General features: G+C 39.6%; 1 protein-coding gene and 1 long non-coding RNA gene across 2 annotated transcripts; both read left to right on the top strand.

The window, feature by feature from the left end:
* The first annotated feature begins 409 nt into the window (after positions 1–409).
* Positions 410–16,371, top strand: LOC124261457 (vesicle-associated membrane protein 7-like). The gene is made up of 6 exons (XM_046695772.1): positions 410–556; positions 1,340–1,501; positions 4,756–4,852; positions 6,873–6,974; positions 12,153–12,314; positions 15,347–16,371. The coding sequence occupies exons 2-6, from the start codon at positions 1,353–1,355 to the stop codon at positions 15,554–15,556; spliced, it is 720 nt and encodes a 239-aa protein (XP_046551728.1). The 5' UTR covers positions 410–556; positions 1,340–1,352; the 3' UTR covers positions 15,557–16,371.
* A 142-nt stretch (positions 16,372–16,513) lies between these two features.
* LOC124261412 lies at positions 16,514–22,153 on the top strand. The gene is made up of 2 exons (XR_006894316.1): positions 16,514–16,951; positions 17,182–22,153. It is a non-coding gene; the product is annotated as an uncharacterized LOC124261412 (long non-coding RNA).
* The last annotated feature ends 2,515 nt before the right edge of the window (positions 22,154–24,668 follow it).

Below are 24,668 nucleotides of genomic sequence, written 5' to 3'. Positions count from 1 at the left end.
GTGTTGAAGTGACACCGATTTGTGCATGCTTATTCGCCCAACTCTGGACTTAAGCGCCAGTGACAACTCAATTGCATTATCAACTTACAGAGACGGAAAAGACGCGTATATAAATATCTACTTACTGTTTTGATAATATCACGCTACTATTTGCACGCTTCTTCTGAAATTTCACAGAATTTCTTGATTGCCGCCGAATGTGTCTTTCGGCTTGGAGTGATCCCTCACGCCGATTGACCCAATAATCACCACCGTAACTAATTGATACCGCACGCTGCCTAACAGATACTTTGATTGGCTTAGATAGCCCCTTACGCATAAGCTGATTGGATAACAGTATTAGGCTATATTTAGCTTGTGAGCCATGGGACGGTAATTCACGGTATAAGGGAGACAACTCCCGTTATTTTGTTGTCGTCTGAGTGAGTCACGCCTCCTTGCCGTATTGATTGAGATTTAGTTGCAGACACTGCATTAATTCGATCATTGGAAAAGTTTTGAAACTCATGTCACAACACCAGGAACCGGATTTCCACGGATATTAACTTCTGTATTGGTTTGTAATCTTGAATAGATTGTAAACTTGCGATTGTGTGTTTGTTTATCATTGATACAGCTCATTTGCTCTAACACCGAAGATTCAATTTCATTTCCGTGTGTTTATTTTTCTCGCAAGATGTCTGCATTTGTTGATGTGCTACATATGAGACACAACGAAACGTTATGCAGGGGTCTAGAGGGCCTATAAAATATGGAACAAAATTATTTAACCGATCAGATTGTTATTCAGCTGCCATTTATTATATTTTTGTCATATTGAGGGGATTATAAGCCGCTTCACTTGTGTATATATAAGTCAAATATGTTTCGACATATTTGACTCATATATATTTTGAGCATTAAAACATAGCAGCAAAGAAGTTCAAGTTTCTTTTATCTTCACATACAGAATTATGTTGAGACTAGAATCTCACAATTCAAACACAATTGTAATTTTTGTGATAACATTATTAGTTTTCCTGATATTGTTATTATCATTGTTGTTTTTAACCCCATTGGTTAAACCAGTATCAGAGTTGTCTGATATACAGTCATAATTGACAGTGTATATGTTATTGAGGCTCATTTAGATTCAAAAATCAAGATGAATCATCATAAGTATGAGATCCCAATGGATGTCACTGTCCACTGTATGTTTATATAACATTAGTTGTATCACCAGTAGTATGATAATTGATATTGTTATCATTATTACAAGTTGCATGACATCATATCTAACCGTAAAAGAATTCACTGATCATATTCAAGATATGATGTTTTAACATTTTGTATTTTTCAGGTTATCAGCAAACATGCCTATCGAGTACAGTTGTATTTCCAGAGGGACAGTTGTCCTCTGTAGTCGACAGAATGGCATTGGTAGTTTTGAAAGTACAGTTGACTCTATACTTCCGAATATATCAACCAGCACAGATGGCAAAAATACCTACACATCAAATGAGTAAGTAACAGAAAAAGGACATATGTGGGGTAGCCTTGTAGTTAAAGCGTTCGCTCATCACGCTGAAGAACAGGGTTCAAATCCCCACATGGGTACAATGTGTGAAGCTCATTTCAGATGTCCACACGGTGATATTGCTGGAATATTGCTAAAAGTAGCATAAAAGTAACTCACACTTATTTTCTTTTTACTTAAAGTTTGAACCTGAAATAATTAATTAACACAAAGTGAGTTTGATTTTTCCACATTTTAGAAACATTCCAGCATTATCAAATAATTATTGTCAGACACCAGAAATGCTTCCCAGTTTATGCCAATGTTGAATCATTATTTTGGTATGACAAGTCCAGGGCTGGGACAGTATTTTATTTTGCAATGTAAGGTGTTGACCTAAAAAACGAAGGTCATCAAGTCAAGTTAAATAAAATAAGGAAGTGGCTAATTAATGTCCAAACTGTTGTCACCCACCATCAACACATCTATCAACTTGAAAAGCAGTTCAAAAGAAGCAGGATATAAATGCCATATCCTATCTGTTTCATTATAGTCAGATGTCCCACTGTTGTGAGATGTAACGACAGTGACGCCCAGGCCACACTATTTGTGCAACATTATACAACTACATACATTGAAATACATGTATAAGTAAATTTAAGTTTTATTAATTTTATTTTGAGGAATTTTATTTGCGACGATGGCGGGTAGCCAGCCTGTGTTTGAAAGTAGATTTGGGTTTATTTTCCTCAATTTAACGACTTAGGTAATAAACAGAATATTATATGAGTGCCCATATCATACTATGTTTACGACACTTCGTGCCTAAATATAGTATGATATGAGCACTCATACAATATCCTCTATTTATTATAGCCTTATAATTTATTGTTGTAAAAATCAGTTTATCATGAATAAATACTGATGATTCAAAATGGACAAGTAACACTATTGTAGAAGTACATGTAATGATCAATGAATTTAATCATGTTAGAACTGAAAGACAACATCATTTGATAAATGTCTGTGAGAAAAAGATATTAATTTTGAAAATGTATTTATGTCTGAAAGTATTGTATGGTCACAGAAAAAAGGACATTTTTTTAATTCATGATAATTAATTATATTGTGTCACACAATCACAACATCTGATTCTTTGTATTTTATTGTTTTCATTACAATATAGTCGGGTGTTTTTGCCTTGTTTTCAGATTTGTCTGTCAGTCTGTCTTTCAATATATGGATGCATTAATGTTTTAATATGTTATAGTACTAGTTTGCTGTTTGTTGTGAAGCGCCGAGCTTGTATATGTCATCAGCAAACCAAAGCTGTTGTAAGAGGTGACTAACAGGGTCAGGTGGTCAGGCTCGTTGACTTGATTGATACATGTCATTGTATCAATACATGAACAATGCCTAACTATAACTACCCCTGAAGATCCAGGTAAGAACTGGTCTTCAGTAATTATAACTACCCGTGAAGATCTTGAAGATCAAGATCCAGGTAAGAACTGGTCTTCAGTAATTATAACTACCCATGAAGATCCAGGTAAGAACTGGTCTTCAGTAATTATAACTACCCATGAAGATCCAGGTAAGAACTGGTCTTCAGTAATTATAACTACCCATGAAGATCCAGGTAAGAACTGGTCTTCAGTAATTATAACTACCCAGGTGAAAGATCCAGGAAGATCCAGGTAAGAAGAACAGGTCTTCAGTAATTATAACTACCCATGAAGATCCAGGTAAGAACTGGTCTTCAGTAATTATAACTACCCATGAAGATCCAGGTAAGAACTGGTCTTCAGTAATTATAACTACCCATGAAGATCCAGGTAAGAACTGGTCTTCAGTAATTATAACTACCCATGAAGATCCAGGTAAGAACTGGTCTTCAGTAATTATAACTACCCATGAAGATCCAGGTAAGAACTGGTCTTCAGTAATTATAACTACCCATGAAGATCCAGGTAAGAACAGGTCTTCAGTAATTATAACTACCCATGAAGATCCAGGTAAGAACATGGTCTTCAGTAATTATAACTACCCATGAAGATCCAGGTAAGAACAGGTCTTCAGTAATTATAACTACCCATGAAGATCCAGGTAAGAACTGGTCTTCAGTAATTATAACTACCCATGAAGATCCAGGTAAGAACTGGTCTTCAGTAATTATAACTACCCATGAAGATCCAGGTAAGAACAGGTCTTCAGTAATTATAACTACCCATGAAGATCCAGGTAAGAACAGGTCTTCAGTAATTATAACTACCCATGAAGATCCAGGTAAGAACTGGTCTTCAGCAGCCGAAGCTTGATGTAGGCAGGTGCTGAGTCAGGCTTGCTGACTTGGTTGATGCATGTCACAATATCCCAGTGGTATAGGTTGATGTTCATGATATAAATCACTTGACTGTCTGGTCAAGACCTATATCTGGAATACTGCTGAGTTGACAAAAACAATTAAAATGACAAAAGCAAAATCTATAGAGCATGCCATATTTTGGCATAAATTTACATGGTCAGAACAATTAGTTTCACATTTAACTGTGTCAGTAGCTTTGGAGTTCATCCCATCATGAAAATTGCAGAAAATGACATGAAATCATATTATTGATATGTGGATTTAGAAGGTCACCACTGATAGCCTAATCTCCCTACACCACACCACTATTTTTTTATCATGTTACATACGTTATAGTTGATTTGGCGTGTACACCAGTTTGACGCCACACCTCCCAACCTAATTCTGAGCATCCTGTGTAGCAGTCTGTAACATATTCTGATCTGGACCAGACAATCCATTGTTTTACAGTATGAGTGAGTGAGTTGGGCTTTATGCCGCTTTTAGCACTACTCCAGCAACATCATGGCGTGGGACACCAGAAATGGGCTTCACACAATGTACCCATGTGGGGAATCAAACCCGGGCCTTTGGCTTGACAAGCGAATACTTTAACCACTGGACTACCCCACCACCCCTTTACGGTATCAGCCATCTCCGTGGTGTAGTGCTTAGAGTGTCCGCCTGGACAACGGAAGGTTTTGGGTTCGATCCCCGACCACGTCATGCCAAAGGACGTTAAAATATGGTACTTGTTGGTCCCTGTCTGGCGCTTGGCATTAATGGGTACAACAAAGACTGGTCAGCTCAGACATATTTGTTTTTATCAATGACTCCAAAAACCTGTTTATGCATAATTTTATCTGCTTGATTTTGTTTTTCTTCATTTGCTATGTTTTTGTTTGGTTTGTTTCAGTTATGCATTTCATTGTGTGGTAGACAGAGGTCTTATATATATGTGTGCTGCATCACCAGATTTTGGAAAACAACAACCTTACGCATATCTAGCAGAGGTACATCACTCATCCCATATATATGTGAAGATCATGTAAAATATATGTGCAGATCATACCAAATATGTGTGCAGATCATAATAAATATGTGCGAATATCACGCCAAATATGTGCGCAGATCATGCCAAATATGTGCGATGATCATGGGAAGTATATGTGAAGATCATGCAAATATATGTGAAGATCATGGGAAGTATATGTGCAGAACATGTTAACATGCTATGTTTATGTGCAGATCACATGAAATATGCATATTATGTGAAATATAGGCTAAGATCTTGTTGAATATATGTGTAAATTAGATCGAGTATAGGTGAAGATCAAGTCAAATATAGGTCATTATCACATTAAGAATAAGTACAGATCATGTTAAATCTATTGATTGTGTTTAAGTTATGTGAAGATCATGTGAACTGTATGCAGATCATGTCAAGTATAGGTGCAGATCATGTAACATTTTTAGGAGGATCATGTTAATTCTAAAGTGCAGATCATATTAACAATACATGAATATCACAGCCACTTTGTAACATGAAAATCTTGTATATCATTAGCAAACAACTCATCTGATAAGGCTACCGTGGATATGCCAATGTATTGAGAAGTAATAAGTCATATAGTGACTAATCCCCACTTGATGATTCCTTCAGGACACCTGTCATGTATTTGGGGTGGGAAACCTTGTCCAGGGATGTACATTTGCCAACATCTTCTTTTCCCTTCTAACATCCCAACCCATCTGCAATAAATGACAAGTTAATTGTGCTGTGGTTCACTGAAAAAACATAATTCACATGGAGTGAAAAATGGCAAGATGTCTTGTTATGTTATCACCATTTTGGGACTATAGTTTTATTTGCATCCCTATAAATAAACTGTTCTTGTCAATAACTGAAGTCCTCACTGTCCACTTATATCATAAAGTCGCTCTAAAGAATACCAACCTGCATAATGGATGGGTATTCTCATTAAAATGAGAGTTATTGATACAGTGCTTAGATGCCACAAAAGTTTGGAATACAGTAATATTATGTACCAGAAGTTATGTCGTTCAGGGGCCGTGGGGTAGCCTTATGGTTAAAGCGTTGGCTCGTCACGCCTAAGACCCGGGTTCGAATCCCCACATGGGCACAATGTGTGAAGCCCATTTCTGGTGTCCCCCGCCGTGATGTTGCTGGAATATTGCTAAAAGCGGGGTAAACCCAAACTCAGTCAGTCAGTCAGTTATGTCGTTCAGACATCTGTTGAGAGAATTATTTAGACCTTCTGTAGTGCTGTCCATTTGCCAGTCAGACAATGAAGATGTTAAGTGTCTATATACAACTTCTCACCCATCTGTCTAATGGGAAAAGAATGTGTTTCCTGTACCTGAAAATAGCAGGGTTATGTTTATGTACATTGTTTAAGTTAAGTGATCTTATTAATAAACAACTCTATGCATTTTCTATCTTTCTTCAACTGTTCACATCCTTTTGTTAACTGCTGCTATTATTTTTATTATTTATTTGCTTTGCATATAATATTTTTCACACCTTTTTTCTTCAATGAAGGTTAAAGTAGGCATGGTGTTTGAACATGAAGCATGATCTTGCTAAAGATGTTGTAAAATTATCTGTCTTGTTTCTCTACTGTGTAACCTTGTTATTACAGACTCTGTTAATGTGGACACCTTGCTTTGGAATGGTTGTGGCATATCTGTTGATTAAACTGATGTCACTTTGTACAAGTAATTCATTAATCGGGGGCCCCATTCATCAAAGCGATTGTAGCACTAAGATGATCGTAACTCATATACTTTAACATAGACTTACGACAGTCTTAGCACTAAGATGATCTTAACTCCTATACTTTAACATAGACTTACGACAGTCGTAGTGCTACGATCGCTTTGTGAAACGGGCTGCAGAACTTGGGAATTGTACTTTCTGGAGTAGCAAGGTTTCACTGTATATGAATCAGGTTTGTGTTAACAGTTTTTCAGCTGAATTAGTTGTATGGAAAATCTTATTTCCTTCTGTAGGTCAAGAAAAGGTTCCAAAGTGGTCCACTTGCAAAGCAGGCCTCAACAGCAGAATCACATGACATGGACGGTGACTTTGGCTTCATCATGTCACAGCAAATGGTAATACGCCTCATATCGCAGCATTGTCAGTGTTTAGCTGTCTAAGTCTTGTTGTCATGGTGATGATGCCTGATGTTGATTCTTTCTTTTGTTTTTTTCCATGCTAAAAATACAGATTTTTCCTTATCCTGACTCATGCTTATAATGCTTGTCTCCTCCTTCTATGCAAATGATAGTGGAACACTTGAAATCCCTTGTAGTTCCCTTTAAAGAGGACGTATAAGTACACTCACCCACAAGTTGCCTCCCTTGCATAGTTTCCTGCCAAAACAGTCACATGACTAACCATGCTTGTCACTCTCTCCTCCATCGCCCTGGTGGATGGTTGTGGATACATGGGAGTCCCTATACGGCTCTATATCCTTTTATATTTTGACCCTTAGCCCAAATTTAGCTGTATACGGTTTTCGGTCTGTATTATTATTCAGTGTATATAGGAATTATGTTCAAATTTACGTAAATATTGTTGTTTTTCATCACTTGTATTTGTTGTTTACATTTGATGAAATCGTGTTCTTTTTGCAGGCACCAACTGTCTGCGGCTGATCCGCACCCCCTTTGTCCTTCTTGTACTAATCAATGCTCTTCCAGCTTTCACTGTCAATATTGTATAAATTTATCTTCGTTCCAATTTAATAACTATTTGTTGGCCTTATTTAGACGTTCTAAGGACAAGGTGTGGAGGTTATCACGAGGCATGGCGGATAAAACGAGAGATAACATCAGTAACCGTGTGTTGTCATCTGCAAATGAAACTAATGTTTCTAGTGATTTGCCGGGTTCGTCACAGGGGCAGACTCCTGTTACGAGGAAGAGGGCAGCATCGTCTGAGTTGGCTTCATCGCAGTCTAAGAAGCATAAGTCGTCAGGTGTGAGTTCACAGAAGAAGAAGTCTGCGTCGAAATCATCTTCGAAGTCTTCCAGCTCTACTAGACCTGCTCATCAGACGTCATTCAACGAAGATATTGTCCTCCTGGCAGAGGCAGACATCTTTGACGACCCGCCGATTTTGCTGCCAGAAGTTACCTTAGTCAGCAAGGTGTCGCAGCAGCCGTCGCCGGCCAGATCTACGTCCTCAGCCGCTTCATCAGCGCAGCAGATGATTAAAGATTGTCCGTCAGCCTCACAGACATTGGGTGCCAGAGAGAACATCAGCATTTCTTCACTTCGTTCACAACGCAGACTAGAAGATGAGTCCACGTTCTCGGATGCGTAGTCTACTCCTCATCAATCAGCGCAGAACTTTGACCAGGGTGCATTCATGAAGCAATTCACCCAGCAGATGCTATCCTTGATGGAGCAGAGGTTTGCCGAAGAGAAGAGGTTACAGCAAGCTTCGGCGATTGCAGTACCTAGGATGGAATCCACTCCACAGGATGCAGCATTCGTGGATCATCAGTCGGCGAACACAACAGTTGCAGATCATCATTCGACAAATGCAATCACGACGCAGGATCACCAGTGTTCAAGAAGGTCTTCAACGCTCTGCATTCAACATTCTGAGGACCAGCGAGGGATGAATGAGGATATTCGAGATACGTCGTCGCTCCATCTCCAGGGAATCTCCTCTGAGGTGCGAACGCACCACGTCAGTATCAAGCAGATCTTACAGTCATAGATCTTCTTCACCGCCTACAGGAAGGATCATTCGCGAAACAAGAGATTCCAGCTGTGACGAAAGCATTCGCGAAAGTAGGATCCTCGGAAGGACCCAGCGATTGGAGCATGCGAAGGGATTCGCAAGGACACAGCTCGTCAGACAAGGATGAAGACAGCGATGGGATCTTCTCTGATGCAGAGGTTACTTCATGGATCGCGAGTGGTCTTGATTTAGCATCTCCATCCAAGGAACGGAATGAAGCACTCACTTACAGAATGCTTGATGATGACTTTGATTGCTCACCTTCGCAGAGGAAGAATGATCCTACAACCAAGTCGAATGTTTATGGAGGAACTTATTTAGAAGAGCGGTTCTTCGACACACATCTGTACCTGATCGCGTCGACACAAGATGTGGAGCATGCTCCTCGAAAGCAAGGTAGCTGCAGGAAAGTGGTCGGAAAGGAACGACATCTGCACATCAATCAACTAGAGATGAAAGCAGTCAACATGCTTACAACATTGGCAGAAGTCTCTGATCAGCGAAGTATTCAGCCACAGCAACCATCACTTTATACAGAATGGATGCTTCATCCAGGGGGGTTTGGTCTCATCATAAGGACGTTAGGATCTCCACTTATAGATCTGTCACATTCCTCGCCACAAGGTTCAACAGACAGATGCAGCCATTCATCTCACCGGTATTAGATCCGCTAGCATGGACAACAGATGCATTGAACATTTCGTAGGAAGGACTAAGCATTGCAATAGACGCTTTGAACATGTCACCGGTTCTAATCCTGCAAGCACTAAAAGAAATCAGGCAGACTACAGTCCTCCAACTGATTTTGGTCGCGCCCTTTTGGCCAGCGAGAGTGTGGTTTCCAGATCTTATTCAAGAACTAGGAAAGCAAAACCTGTAACTACTGGTTCATCCGCACACCAAGCAAGTTCACGGGAATCCGGCAGTGTTCCAGCTTCACACATGGACAGTATCAAAACTTGCTTGAGGAAGAGAGGTTATTCCGCCAGAGCATCGAAAGCGGTCACTCTAGGTCTTTACAGATCTACTCGCAACCTGTATGATGACAAATGGCAGAGGTTTCAACAATACGCTCGGCTCAAAGGTTTCACAGCAACGAAAGCATCTCATCCTCAAGTGGCGGATTACTTATGTCATCTACGACAGACTAAGAGATTGAAAGGTTCGACCTTATCCACGTCCTTGGCGGCTATTAGCTGAGTTTTGACCATGAATACAGGAAGCAAATTGACAAAAATACCAGAACTACTTGCTATATTACGTTCCTTTAAGCTGGAGGATGAGAAAAAGAAATTTAAGGCATCTGCGTGGGATCTCAATGTAGTACCACAACATCTCACCAATGATACTTACGAGCCGTTAGAGCAAATGTCACTCGAACTACTTACGCAGACAACAATGTTTCTACTTGCCTTAGCCACGGCAGCCCGAGTATCAGAGATACATGTGCTGGATTTTGGACAAACTTGGTTCGACACAAAACATCGTGCGGCAGCACATTTAGGACTTAGATGGCATTTTGTGGCAAAGAATCAGCTACCTGGTCAACCAGATAGACAGTTTAATGAACCAGCCTTATCAACAATCCTCGGACAGGAAGATGTACAGGATTTATCTCTATGTCCGGTTAGAGCATTGAAAATTTACCTTAACTGGACAAGAACAAGGAGACAGAAGTTCAAGCGGCTGTTTATACTGTTGTCTACAGAGACATCCACAGAAGTCTCCCGAACAACAATATCAGTATGGATGAGAGCTGTTATACTAAGGGCCTATAAAGCTGCAGGATTGCCACCTCCGAGTGCATCCAACCCACACGAAGTTAGAGCTTTGGCGTCTACTTTCGCTCTGCATGGGAATTGCTCGATAGCATCAATAATGGAATGCTGCTTTTGGAAATCAGATACGGTGTTTGCCAACCACAACCTGAGAGACATTGCCACTGAAGATGGTCCATCTTCCTCAACTACTCTGGCTGACTTATTAAGTCCAGCAGATTATCTAGCCAGCGTAGACCTGCAGGATGCGTACCCACACATCCCCATACATCAGGACTCAAGAAAATATCTGCGATTCCTGTTCCAAGGTCGACATTTCCAGTGGAAAGTCCTGCCGTTTGGAATATCTTCGGCCTCATGGTTGTTTACATGAGTAACCAAGCTCATAGTCGCCTTTCTACATCATCAAGGCCTACGCAGTGCTTTCTACCTGGACGACGGTATTCAAGCGCATCAGGAAACCAGTCAGTTCAAGCTACAACTGGACTTCACCATAAGGCTACTAACACAACTGGGTTGGCTAGTAAACCTACGGAAATCAGAATTGGAACCCACACAGGATCTACAATTTCTAGGGATAAGGTTCGTCACAATAGAAAATCGCATCGTAGTCCCAGAAGATCGTTGGAAAATCGTATTGAAAATCTCACCCTCTTATCACGTGACTTGCTGATAACCTTCGCTCTGGAGAGTCTTGGTTGAGAATCCATGTTTACGTCTAAAACAGACCAACATGAGTGATTTAGACCTTGTACTTGTACGGAAGTACTTGTACGTAAGAAGGGTCGTAACTCTTACGTTTAGAAGATACTTCTTACATGAGTTATTATAGATATCTAGCAAGGATACACTAGTATATCTTAAATCCACATGAATTGTAGTTTCACTTGTCTTAAAGAAGTCTGACAAGATGTGGTACCCCCGAGTTGGCAGATGGAAGTTGGAAGAACAGGATTGTCAAGAAATGCTGTATGATAGTTCCCATGGGGGTAGATACAGGACAGCCAATAATTCCGAGAAGGTGACCTGACCACCAATCCGTCGGATTCTGGAAGCATAATAAGTATGAGTCAGGATAAGGATAAATTTGTAATTTTCTGAATAAAATAGATTTTTTTATACTTATCCTGACTCATGATGTCAAGCCCTTGCAACCTCCCCACTAATGGCACTTCGGATTTCACAGTTAATCCAAGTGTGGGGCATATTACGGAGAGAGTGACAAGCATGGTTACTCATGTGACTGTTTTGGCGGGAAACTATGCAAGGGAGACAACTAGTGGGTGAGTGTACTTATGCGTCCTCTTTAATGGGAACTACAAGGGATTTCAAGTGGTCCAGTATCATTCGCATAGAAGGAGGAGACAAGCATAATAAGCATGAGTCAGGATAAGTATAAAATATCAATTTTATTCAGAAAATTACATTTATGGGTACCATTTCTATATATACTTTGTGACAGCAGAGAGCACACATGCTTTTTAGGCTGAGTAGCATTTCTGTGTAGATCTCTGGCTCGCTGGCTTCGTTGACGCATTGTGCAGATAGATGTTCATGCTGTTGATCACTGGATTGTCTGGTCCAGACTCGATTATTTACAGACCGCCGCCATATAGCTATAGCTGAATATTGCTGAGTGTGGAAGTTCCCAAATGGCTGTGTGTGAAAGTGTATTGCTATGAAAGTGACTTCACTCACTGATGTAACTCACTCATTCATTCCTCTGGTAGTGACTGTGTTGATAAAATGCTGCTTTAGGAGAAGTACTCGAAGCCTGGAGCTGGAAACACTGGGGTGGTGAAGCTTCAGACACAGGTGGATGAGGTGAAGGGAGTGATGTCCCAGAACATTGAGAAGGTTCTGGAGAGAGGGGACAGACTTGATGACCTCATGGACAAGACAGAGGAGCTTGAAGCCAGTGTAAGTATCAAGATCTAGAGCAGAGGGAGTGAGTTTTATATTAGATTATATGGAAGGTTCTGGAGAGAGGGGGCAGACTTGATGACCTCATGGACAAGACAGAGGAGCTTGAAGCCAGTGTAAGTATCAAGATCTAGAGCAGAGGGAGTGAGTTTTATATTAGATTATATGGAAGGTTCTGGAGAGAGGGGACAGACTTGATGACCTCATGGACAAGACAGAGGAGCTTGAAGCCAGTGTAAAGTATCAAGATCTAGAGCAGAGGAGTGAGTTTTATATTAGATTATATGGAAGGTTCTGAGAGAGGGACAGACTTGATGACCTCATGGACAAGACAGAGGAGCTTGAAGCCAGTGTAAGTATCAAGATCTAGAGCAGAGGGAGTGAGTTTTATATTAGATTATATGGAAGGTTCTGGAGAGAGGGGCAGACTTGATGACCTCATGGACAAGACAGAGGAGCTTGAAGCCAGTGTAAGTATCAAGATCTAGAGCAGAGGGAGTGAGTTTTATATTAGATTATATGGAAGGTTCTGGAGAGAGGGGCAGACTTGATGACCTCATGGACAAGACAGAGGAGCTTGAAGCCAGTGTAAGTATCAAGATCTAGAGCAGAGGGAGTGAGTTTTATATTAGGTTATATGGAAGGTTCTGGAGAGAGGGGGCAGACTTGATGACCTCATGGACAAGACAGAGGAGCTTGAAGCCAGTGTAAGTATCAAGATCTAGAGCAGAGGGAGGAGTTTTATATTAGATTATATGGAAGGTCTGGAGAGAGGGACAGACTTGATAGACAAGACAGAGAGATTGAAGCCAACGTAACTATGACAAGAGGGAGGAGATCATGTTCCAGGATGTAAAGAAGGTTCTGGATGGAGGGACAGACTTGAAGACCTCATGGACAAGATTTAGTGTAATTAAGATCAGAGTATTTATGATATTATGAAACCAGCTGATGATTGTGAGGATATCCTTTAACCATCAATACTTGTGTATCATTAGGTCAGTTAATAACAGAGTTCTCTTTATTTTGTAGCTTGCTTGATCTTATTTTGATATTATACTGAAAATGTTGTTTTGCCATAAATGTAATATGAAAAGATATGTTACACTGACCTTGGACATATACCTACACAAATTACGGCAAACTTTGGAACATAAATAGCAACTGTATGTATTAACTAAGGCTGCTGTTGTTGGAGATTTTCACAATGTGAATGAACAGTGTTATGCTGGTATGTCTAAGATTATTTACTAAGTGTACTTAGAAAAAGGGGCAGTAGGGTAGCCTAGTGGTTAAAGTGTTCATTCGCTGAAATAAACAAACAAGTCCTGACAAGAAGCTTTACTAAATATGTTTCCACCATTGCAGTTAGGATGACATGACAGTAGGGCTGTAATGATGCATCTAACTATCAATGGATTGCAATTGTTGAGTCTCCGATAGCAATTAATCGATGGCAGAAACGAAAAACTGTAGATGCATCAATAGTATGTATGACTATCGATAATTTAGTTATTGGCGCAGCACAAAATACATGTGCAGCGCAAAATACAGGAAGTACCAGATTCATTCACTTTGATTTGGAGTTATCCACCCATGTTACCTCTTAAACACACTTATCTGGGTTTCAAGTTTCTTGTCAGTTATCAAAAGAGTCATATAAACCATACATTTATTTTTTGGGAAATGACTTCAAATGAGATAATTCAAGGAGAAAAAGACTATTGCAATAGTATTGCAATAGTTGGTCGCAATAGACTATCACTATCGCAATAGTTGTTTCTCCCTCAATAGTCACCCCTACATGGCAATTTATCTTACCTTCATGTGAAATACTTTAATTTCATTGGTCAATGATGCTTTAACAAGTTTCTGTGTCACCCCTCCCAGGAGGGTGACAACTGGAAAAAATATTACTCGCCGCCACGGTAACCGCCAAACTCTCTGCCAAGAAGCTTTATCGCTAACAATTATATGACATCACGAATATGACGCATTCAGTGTCCGGAGTTCTAAAACAGTTCTAGCTGTTTTTGAGTTCATTATGTACAGATTTATTTTACCGACTTTCACTGCTATATTTAAACTATTTTATACATTGAATCGTTTGCACACTCAACTTAAACATAATTAACCATTTTGATAGCAGTGTTAACCTTGTCAGAATATGTTTCACTGATTTAAAAAATCCTGTCGAGAGGCAGATGCCATTTTGTTTACATGTCATATAGTCGGTCACGATCTTTATAATAAAATAAAATGACAGTTTGTACATTTAACATGGAGGTAAGAAAATGCTTCTCCCTCGGGTAAACATGATGTAGTTTGTAGCAGTGTTTAACATGGCTCGGTGACACTGCTACAAAGAGGCATAGAATTACCCTCGACAGAAGCATAGACCTTATAATATCTGTACTCTTCTCTCTCAATATATAATACATCACATTAGTAATGCAAGCATAGGTCACTTTATTGTTTCTGCATTTAGAGATAAACATCATGTGTTGACATTTCCGGTGTTATTGAGTATTTGAAGCACGGAATTCATTTGGAACCGACGGCGCCAGCCGGAGGTTTCAAATGAAATATTCCCGCTTCAAATACTCAATAACACCCGGTAATTCGCCAACACATGATGTTTATCGACATTGTAAGCACAAAAGTAAACCCGAAGGTCCACACACGTTTTTGTGTCTGCTCTGATTGACATCGAAAGCACGGGTACAGCAGTGAAATGTCATCAGCCCGGCCGTGCCGGCCGCTTCGCTGTCTCCCATGGTAGCATCTGGAACTGCTCATTTGTGACGTCATTCGGACTTTACGTCACAATATGATTTTAATGACGTCATCACAGCTGACGACGTTACAATACAATGGTGTGAGCGATGTTTGTATGTATTAATACGCAGAGAATTTCCGGGAATCAAATACCATTTGATCACGTTTTTCAACCAATCAGATTAAAGAACACAGTGACTTTTGGTTTACAATGTGGCATAAAGTCATTCTTAATGCCTGGGTTCTTCCAGTCGGCCTCGTTCCAGAAGACGGCCCGTCGGATTCAGAAGAAGTACTGGTGGAAGAACACCAAGATGACACTAATCCTCATCGCAGTCGTCATTGTCATCATCATCATCATCGTGGTGGCAGTGTTGGCATCCACTGGCGCCTTCAAAAGCGGGGGTGGATCAACAACAACAGCAGCCCCTGCTGTTGTCACATCACCTTCATCATCTTGAGGAACTGTCCTCCATCATCTAAAGTAGTACAGACTTAGGTCTGTCGAATGCCATGGTAACATACATTGATGTTCTTGTGAGGTATCTCATGGTCACACTTTTGTTACTCTGACTCTGGTCACAATCTTTAAATTTGGAGAACAAATATATATTTTGAATTGTTGATATTTCATACATATTTTTCCTGATGATCTATCTATTTGATGAATAATCCATATATATAATAGCTGCACATTATGAAAACTTATACAGCCAGCTACAGCCAATCAAAGGTTAATCATGTCTAGTGTTTTAATGTAAAAGTCTAAATTGAAAATGATAAGTGAAGAGTTGGTTTTATGATATTACATGTCGGTGCATATGCTCCACTGTCAGTGTTTATATAATGAAATGCAACTATTAGTTTATATTCAAGTAATACCATTGGTTGTTGAGGCTAAACCTTTACTGGACCCATTGTCTGTGTGTATGCTGGGAAATAAGTGTTATTTATACACTGAGGCAAGGTGAAGGGACTTTAAGCCTCATTGTATCAAGACTGTCCAGTAGAACAACACACTGCTACAGATGGAAGGGATATCCTGATTGTGGGACATGAATTTGTGTGATTGGTTGGTTGGAGATTGCGTCATACAAACAGTATCCCACATTGCCATAAAAATGGAACATGTCCAGCTTTAGTTGAGGTTAATAAAAGTAAGAAATCTATTCAAGAAATACAGTTGTTGCCTTCTGGTTGAGTGGCAACATAAAATGTTGTGTAAGCACCTATAAAAATATTGAATATTGAATCCAAGCTCCCCCACCCACCCCCACCCCCACTAAACTTGCGTACCCGTGAAGATCCGGGTTAGAATTGATCTTCAGTAACCCATGCTTGTCGTAAGAGGCAACTAACAGAATCGGGTGGTCAGGCTCGCTGACTTGGTTGACACATGTCATCAGTTCCCAATTGCGCAGATCGATGCTCATGCTGCTGATCACTGGATTGTCCGGTCCAGACTCGATTATTTACAGACTGCCGCCATATAGCTGGAATATTGCTGAGTGCGGCATAAACCTAAACTCACTCCCTCACTAAACTTGCATTTTTCTTTATCGCTGAGTACATGGTTTTATGCTGCTTTGTACATGTTACATATTACAACATGCTAGCTTAGTGAGGGAAACCCCAGTGTCTTGCTAATCAAAGATGTTGACAGTTTTTGTGACATCAGTAAGTGTGAGTATGGTGGTGCTGACAGTGAATCATGGATTCAAACCCGTGACCATCACATCCTGGCTCAACTAGGGGACATAACAACCTAGAAACACAGTTGGGGTGAACCTAAAACTCAAACCCAAAATTATCAGATGCTGGCACAGCCCACCAGAAACATACCGGTAACCAAGATGGTGCAATTGACAAATGTGCTGCCTTTTCGCACTACAACCATGGTAAATTCTTCACCTTTTGGTCATCTTGCCATAACCTCTTCACATAAATTGTAACAACAAATGTATTCTTTTAGCCTACGGATTATCTACCACCCATGTCCTTGTTTTATAATATTTACATGTACCACAAATGCATAAATTAGGTACCCATTATAAAGAAATAAAGTGATAAAAAAATTTTAAAAAAGATGGCGTAAGGCTTTAAACCCAAGATCCTGCCACAGCTAAGGGATGCCAATGAGGTAATATTACAGTGCCTTAGTACAAGTCTGGGGATGATAATTGTTTCTCTTAAACACTGTGTTATCTTGTTTTGTTCCATGGTAAACTGCAACTCCTATGTTATTTCATAGGACACCATGTATATATTCCATTGTTTAGTAACCTGTTCAACGTATGTTTTGAACATATGTAATAAGTACTTTTAATGTCCATTTTCGTATCAAACTGGAAATGTCCTTGTTTTGTTTTGACCACAGTGGAATAATCTATTACCTATCTCTTTGAAATCAGAGCTTTTACTCTGATGTATTATCTTTCTGTGTGAAGATCCGACAGCGCCATCATAATTGGTCATATCATGTAAACTTTGTAATCAGCCAATCAACATCAAGACTTTTCTTGGGACAAGGGTCAAACATTGAGACAAGCATGTTTGATGTCTGTATCTTTGAAATGAAGTTAATCAGCCTGTTCCAGATGTAAATGATAAAGGCAGCACTATTATGTTGTTGTGTATGTATTTAGACACCAAGCCCTTCTGATGGTTACATACAAAAGATAGTGCCATCAAAGGAAAAATTGTGTTCTGTGTGGGCTTTTCTTTGTAATATTTCAAAATTTCCTGAATTTAGTTTGAAAAAAAATGCAGGAGCATTTTAAAAAGATGTTTTCTGATTGACTTAAAGACCTGAGGCTCTTCATTAGATTAGGTTATCATAGTTCTCCCAGATTTCACCTCCCATGACCTTCTGTGGAGGTGTCTGTAGGTTTTCACAAAGAAACAACTATTGTCATAGAAAATGAGATTACCAGTATATTGAAAATGTCCATGTTTAGCCCTATCCATTGTGGTTTACTGTTCTACACCAGTGTTTTAGTGCCTTTCTCTATATGTATGTGCCCAAGGGATTATGGTTATGTTGCTTTAGTTCTCTGCCTTGTTAACTGTTGGTGATTGGATATTCTACCAAGACCATGAAGTGGGTAAAGGGGCATTATCTGAGACATGTTGCATGTAAAGTTTGAAGTTTGGATCATAAATATGGTCTTGGTCTTTTTAAGACAACTTCTGAACAAATGATACTGGGAAGAAGAACATTCAAAATAAGAGCTTTCACTGAAGTTATTAGATAATGAGTTTTTAGGTCTGTTTGAGATTCTGGAATATCAACTATAGTTAAATCCATCAAGGCAGGGCTTCTTTGAGACTGAAATTCAAATCCATCTAATACAGAGATCAAAGTAGTGGCATTATACTAAGAGATAAAGAAATGAATCTAACTAAAAAAAATTAAAATGTATTCTTATTTTGTCAAGTTCTATATTCCATATTTTGGCCCATAAATGTGGTCCGGTATTGACAGAAGTGTGGATTAGTCAGAGGTAGTCTTGAGTATTTGAGGCTGAAATTGAAATCCATCGAATACGGAGATCAATAGTAGTGGCATTATAGTAAGAACTATTAAATTTAACAAATTTGTAAAAATGTTATTTTGTCAAGTATAGTTTGGTCCTTAAATGTGGTCCAGTATTGACAGAAATCTGGATTAGTCAGGGGTCTGTCTAGACATATCTGACTTAATGACAAACCCACCAGACATTCACATAGTATCAGTCTCCATTTTACTAAACGTTTTTATGATAGTTGTGGAACAGATCCCTCTACACATGAACATGATGCAAGGAATATGTCCAGCTATTTTCACTTCCACTGTCATTGTAGACTTAAGTATGGTTCATGTATATGTCTGTGAAATATATTGGTGATCTGTAGCACATATTCTGACATGACAACTGAAAAGCTTCAGTTCCTTGTTTGTTCTGATCAATATTTCAACTAAAATGTGGGTTTTGTTATGTTTTATTAAAGACTTTTGTATAACGTGTACCCTGACATGTTGCCTCACAATACCTAGTCAGTTGTATAAAGGCTGTAGATGAATCATGTATTCATTACAACACACCTTCTTCTAGAAGATGAGAGACGATCAAATTGATATTTGTCTGAACATGTTACTTTATAATGTGGAAGATCTTTGAATCAATGAATAACAGAGGAGCTTTTTACGTATTGGTTTACTTACAACTGAAGGGTGGTGGGGTAGTCAAGTGGTTAAAGCATTCACTCGTCACACTGAAAACCCGGGTTCGACTTCCCACACGATGGGTACAATGTGTGAAGCCCAGTCCTGGTGTCACGCGCCGTGATATTGCTGGAATATTGCTAAAAGCGGTGTAATACCATACTCACTCACACACTCTTTGTATCAATGAGTAACAGTGGACCTTTTCACTGTTTTACTTACAACTGAAGCAAGTGTATCTAAAATCACAAAAAGTACATATTTGATACGGGAACCAGAGTTAGTGAGTGAGTATTGTTTTACGCCCCTTTTAGCAATATTCCAGCAATATCACAGCAGGGGACACCAGAAATGGGTTTCACACAAAGTGCCCATATTGGGGAATCGAACCCAGGTCATCAGCGTGATGAGCGAACACATTAACCACTGGGCTATCCCACTGCCATATGTGATACCAGAGCATGACTTAAGGGATGTGCAAGCTCTTTTCGTATTTATTTAAGATCAACATGTAACTTGTATAATAATATCTGTAGCTAGGGTGATAAATGTTTAAAATCTTTGAATGGCATTAGGTTTTGGTACACAACAAAAGGGGAAAATGTGACCACGTTAACATTGGTAACACAACATATATTCTTACTCCTTCATCAGGAAATCATTTACCTCATGGGGTAGATATAACATTAGTTGTATAGATTATCGGATGCTCAATGTATATGATGTTGTTATCAGCACTCAGTTGTGTGTTACCAGTGCTGATGCTCAGATCCACCACAGATTTTAGGGGTTTACTCCATGTTATTGTTTAGTGATTTCTGTTATGATGTACCCCATGCCAAACTGCTGACAAGGAATTCCTTAGAGGATTTGTTGGACCATTCCTTTAGATGTGTATTTTACTTTGATTGACTGTTTTGTTTGTTCAAGCTGAGATTGTGTGGAAGGTGCAATATAGCAATAATCTTATGTACAGTCATAGCACATGGATACTAACAGCAGAGGTGGACAATGATGTGAGGGCAAGTTATAAAGTGTTCCTTAAAAGGTTGTTTCTTAGAACTAAGATGCTCAAAAATGTATTATTCTATAACATGCTATTCCTCTATGAAACTATTTCTGGTGATAAATTTTATTTTGTTTGCTGCTAAATGCCCCACTCAGCAATATGTCAGCTACACAATGGTGGTCTGTAAATAATCACATCTGGACCAGACAATCCAGTGATTCACATCATACATCATTAGTATGTATCTTCGCAATTGGGATATGTCGACAGGCAATCAACAAAATGATGACAGTGTGATCTATTTAGTCTCCCAAATCTACCATCTCATGGAATCAACATGGGATTATTCTCATTTCTGCTATGGCAAAGTCTCGTCATTAAGGGTGAATATATTCCCACTTGGAATCTATGTATGCTTGGAATGTTTTCATTAAAGTTGATTTATGGCAGGGCATTATAACATTAATATTGTTCATTATCTTCAGTAAAACACATGCTAAATATGCATTTTCCAGTAACAAATATCTGTTTGTTAGTAAACTAGTAGGGGCGGTAGCCTAGTGGTTAAAGCGTTCGCTCATCATGCTGGAGACCTGGGTTGAATGTGTGAAGCCCATTTCTGGTGTCCCCCGCCATGATATTGCTGAAATATTGTTGAAAGTGGCATAAAACCTATAAACTTACTCATTAGTAAATTAGTGTAATATTTACTAATTACTAACAGCAAGTTAAAAATAAAATACACAGATGACATACATGGGGAATTAACATGTGTTATGACATATCTGTTTTATGGGGAATATAAGCCAAGTTGGTGATACACCAGTGTGATATATGTCATCTATGGTGGGGTATAACAGTGTTATATCTGGTAGCTGTCCAGCAGATCACCATCTGTCTAAAAGCTGCCAGAAGGGAGATCTCATTAACTTGGACGACAATGACAAAATATATCAAATTAGGTTCATGTCAGGTGCAGGGAGACCATCAAATAACACCACTCTGTCCAAGTTATGATCAGGAAGCTTTTAAAAGGTGTCCATTTTTTGCAATATCACTGGTCTAATCATGACAATATAGAGGTGAAAATAATAAACACTTTGTAAAGCACCAGTGCTGAATGTCACATTTTGTATGTCGAAGTGCTAAACTATGATTGATAATATGTCCAGGAATGATATAAACATAGCAAATTTTATAGTCTACGCAGGATCACAAGCAGACTGAAAACAATGGGTAGTTATTACCCACTTCATCACTGTCTGTGGATCATTAGCTGTGTTGATTTAGACCTTGGTTATTTAATGTATTGAACTTTAAAGAGCATACTAGGTTACCACAATTTGTTTTTAGTTCATTGTGTTTCTCTATTGTCGAAATTCCATAGACATCCTTGATTATCCAGCATATTGTATCTCTGTTTTATATTAATAAATAGTCTGAACCAACTCACCACCATAGATCCGATTCAGAAGTGAAGTGAATCACTCCAAGCTCTAACTTAACACAGAATTTATCTCAGTAATGAGTGTAATCTGTTTGGATTGGTATTTCCAGATCAAGCTATTTGTTTTGGGTTAGTGACACAATGGTAGTGAATGGTTCCAGGGTATTTATAAGGATAGAGTTATATTACCCTGAATGGTAGAGGATGCCCCTTAGGTTAGTTTAAAGCATTGGTCACAGAATTTTATTACTCATGTATTGTCAAACATGGTGATACTGCAGTAGTGTATTAGCAGATAGTGTTGTGTGACTGTCCATCACAGTCTCCATGTATACAGTTCACTTGTCATGACCACTTGCTGGATACAGCTTTGCAATAAACAGTATGTACTTCTGTTATGAATGTCTTCACTCGGAGAGTGTGCAACAATTATGTTGTGAATGTCTTCACTCGGAGAGTGTGCAACAATTATGTTGAGAAAGTCTTCACTTGGAGTGTGTGCAACAATTATGTTGTGAATGTCTTCATTCTGAGTGTGCAACAATTATGTTGTGAATGTCTTCACTTGGAGTGTGTGCAACAATTATGTTGTGAATGTCTTCATTCTGAGAGTGTGCAACAATTATGTTGTGAATGCTGAGAGTGTGCAACAATTATGTTGTGAATGTCTTCACTCGGAGAGTGTGCAACAATTACGTTGCAAATGTCTTTACTCTGAGAGTGTGCAACAATTACGTTGTGAATGTCTTCACTCGGTGAGTGTGCAACAATTATGTTGTGAATGTCTTCACTTGGAGAGTGTGCAACAATTACGTTGTGAATGTCTTCACTCTGAGAGTGTGCAACAATTACGTTGTGAATGTCTTCACTCGGAGAGTGTGCAACAATTACGTTGTGAATGTCTTCACTCGGAGAGTGTGCAACAATTACGTTGTGAATGTCTTCACTCTGAGAGTGTGCAACAATTACGTTGTGAATGTCTTCACTCTGAGAGTGTGCAACAATTACGTTGTGAATGTCTTCACTCGGAGAGTGTGCAACAATTATGTTGTGAATGTGTTCACTCTGAGAGTGTGCAACAATTACATTGTGAATGTCTTCATTCGGTGAGTGTGCAACAATTATGTTGTGAATGTCTTCACTCGGAGAGTGTGCAACAATTATGTTGTGAATGTCTTTACACTGAGAGTGTGCAACAGTTGTTGGAAAACATGGCTTGACATGGATGGGATTTGAATCCTTAAATATTCACCTCGGTGAATACCAACAGAATTTTAAGAACATTTTTGTAAAACCCAAGCCTTGGGAAGAGACTTTCAACATTATCTTATTGATGAAAGAAAAATATGCTATTTTTTGTTTCTTGTTTAACGCCTCACTCAGCAATATTCCAGCAGAGACCATATAATAGATATATGGTCTCTGATTCCAGCTACATGACAGCATTGATCTGTGTAGTTGGGATACGATGACTTGTGTCAACCAAGTCAGCGAGCCTGACCACCCAATCTCATAAGTTGCCTCTTATGACAAGCTGGGTTGCTGAAGGCCAATTCTACCCGGCTCTTCAAATTTGTGAGATGGTCATGTCATCAGGAGATATCACACCCATGCATGCACGCACGCACTGAAGGCCAATTCTACCCGGCTCTTCAAATTTGTGAGATGGTCATGTCATCAGGAGATATCACACGCATGCACACACTGAAGACCAATTCTACCCGGCTCTTCAAATTTGTGAGATGGTCATGTCATCAGGAGATATCACACCCATGCACGCATGCACGCACTGAAGGCCAATTCTACCTGGCTCTTCAAATTTGTGAGATGGTCATGTCATCAGGACATATAACACGCACGCACGCATGCACACACTGAAGGCCAATTCTACCCGGCTCTTCAAATTTGTGAGATGGTCATGTCATCAGGAGATAATTTGTGAGATGGACATGTCATCAGGACATATAACACGACGCGACGCGCATGCACACTGAAGGCCAATTCTACCCGGCTCTTCAAATTTGTGAGATGGTCATGTCATCAGGAGATATCACACCCATGCACACACACACTGAAGGCCAATTCTACCTGGCTCTTCAAATTTGTGAGATGGTCATGTCATCAGGACATATAACACGCACGCACGCATGCACACACTGAAGGCCAATTCTACCCGGCTCTTCAAATTTGTGAGATGGTCATGTCATCAGGAGATATCACACCCATGCACGCACGCACTGAAGGCCACTTCTACCCGGCTCTTCAAATTTGTGAGATGGTCATGTCATCAGGAGATATCACACCCATGCACGCGCACACACTGAAGGCCAATTCTACCCGGCTCTTCAAATTTGTGAGATGGTCATGTCATCAGGAGATATCACACTCATGCATGCACACACTGAAGGCCAATTCTACCCGACTCTTCAAATTTGTGAGATGGACATGTCATCAGGACATATAACACACGTACGCATGCACACACTGAAGGCCAATTCTACCCGGCTCTTCAAATTTGTTAGATGGTCATGTCATCAGGAGATATCACACTCATGCATGCACACACTGAAGGCCAATTCTACCCGACTCTTCAAATTTGTGAGATGGACATGTCATCAGGACATACAACACGCACGCATGCACACACTGAAGGCCAATTCTACCCGGCTCTTCAAATTTGTTAGATGGTCATGTCATCAGGAGATATCACACTCATGCATGCACACACTGAAGGCCAATTCTACCCGACTCTTCAAATTTGTGAGATGGACATGTCATCAGGACATATAACACGCACGCATGCACACACTGAAGGCCAATTCTACCCGGCTCTTCAAATTTGTGAGATGGTCATGTCATCAGGAGATATCACACCCATGCACGCACACACTGAAGGCCAATTCTACCCGGCTC

This window comes from Haliotis rubra, unplaced genomic scaffold (genome assembly GCF_003918875.1).
Source record: "Haliotis rubra isolate DU_JTF1 unplaced genomic scaffold, ASM391887v1 Scf8, whole genome shotgun sequence".
NCBI classification, from domain to species: Eukaryota; Metazoa; Mollusca; class Gastropoda; order Lepetellida; family Haliotidae; genus Haliotis; species Haliotis rubra.
This window is presented reverse-complemented; position numbering and strand designations above follow the sequence as displayed.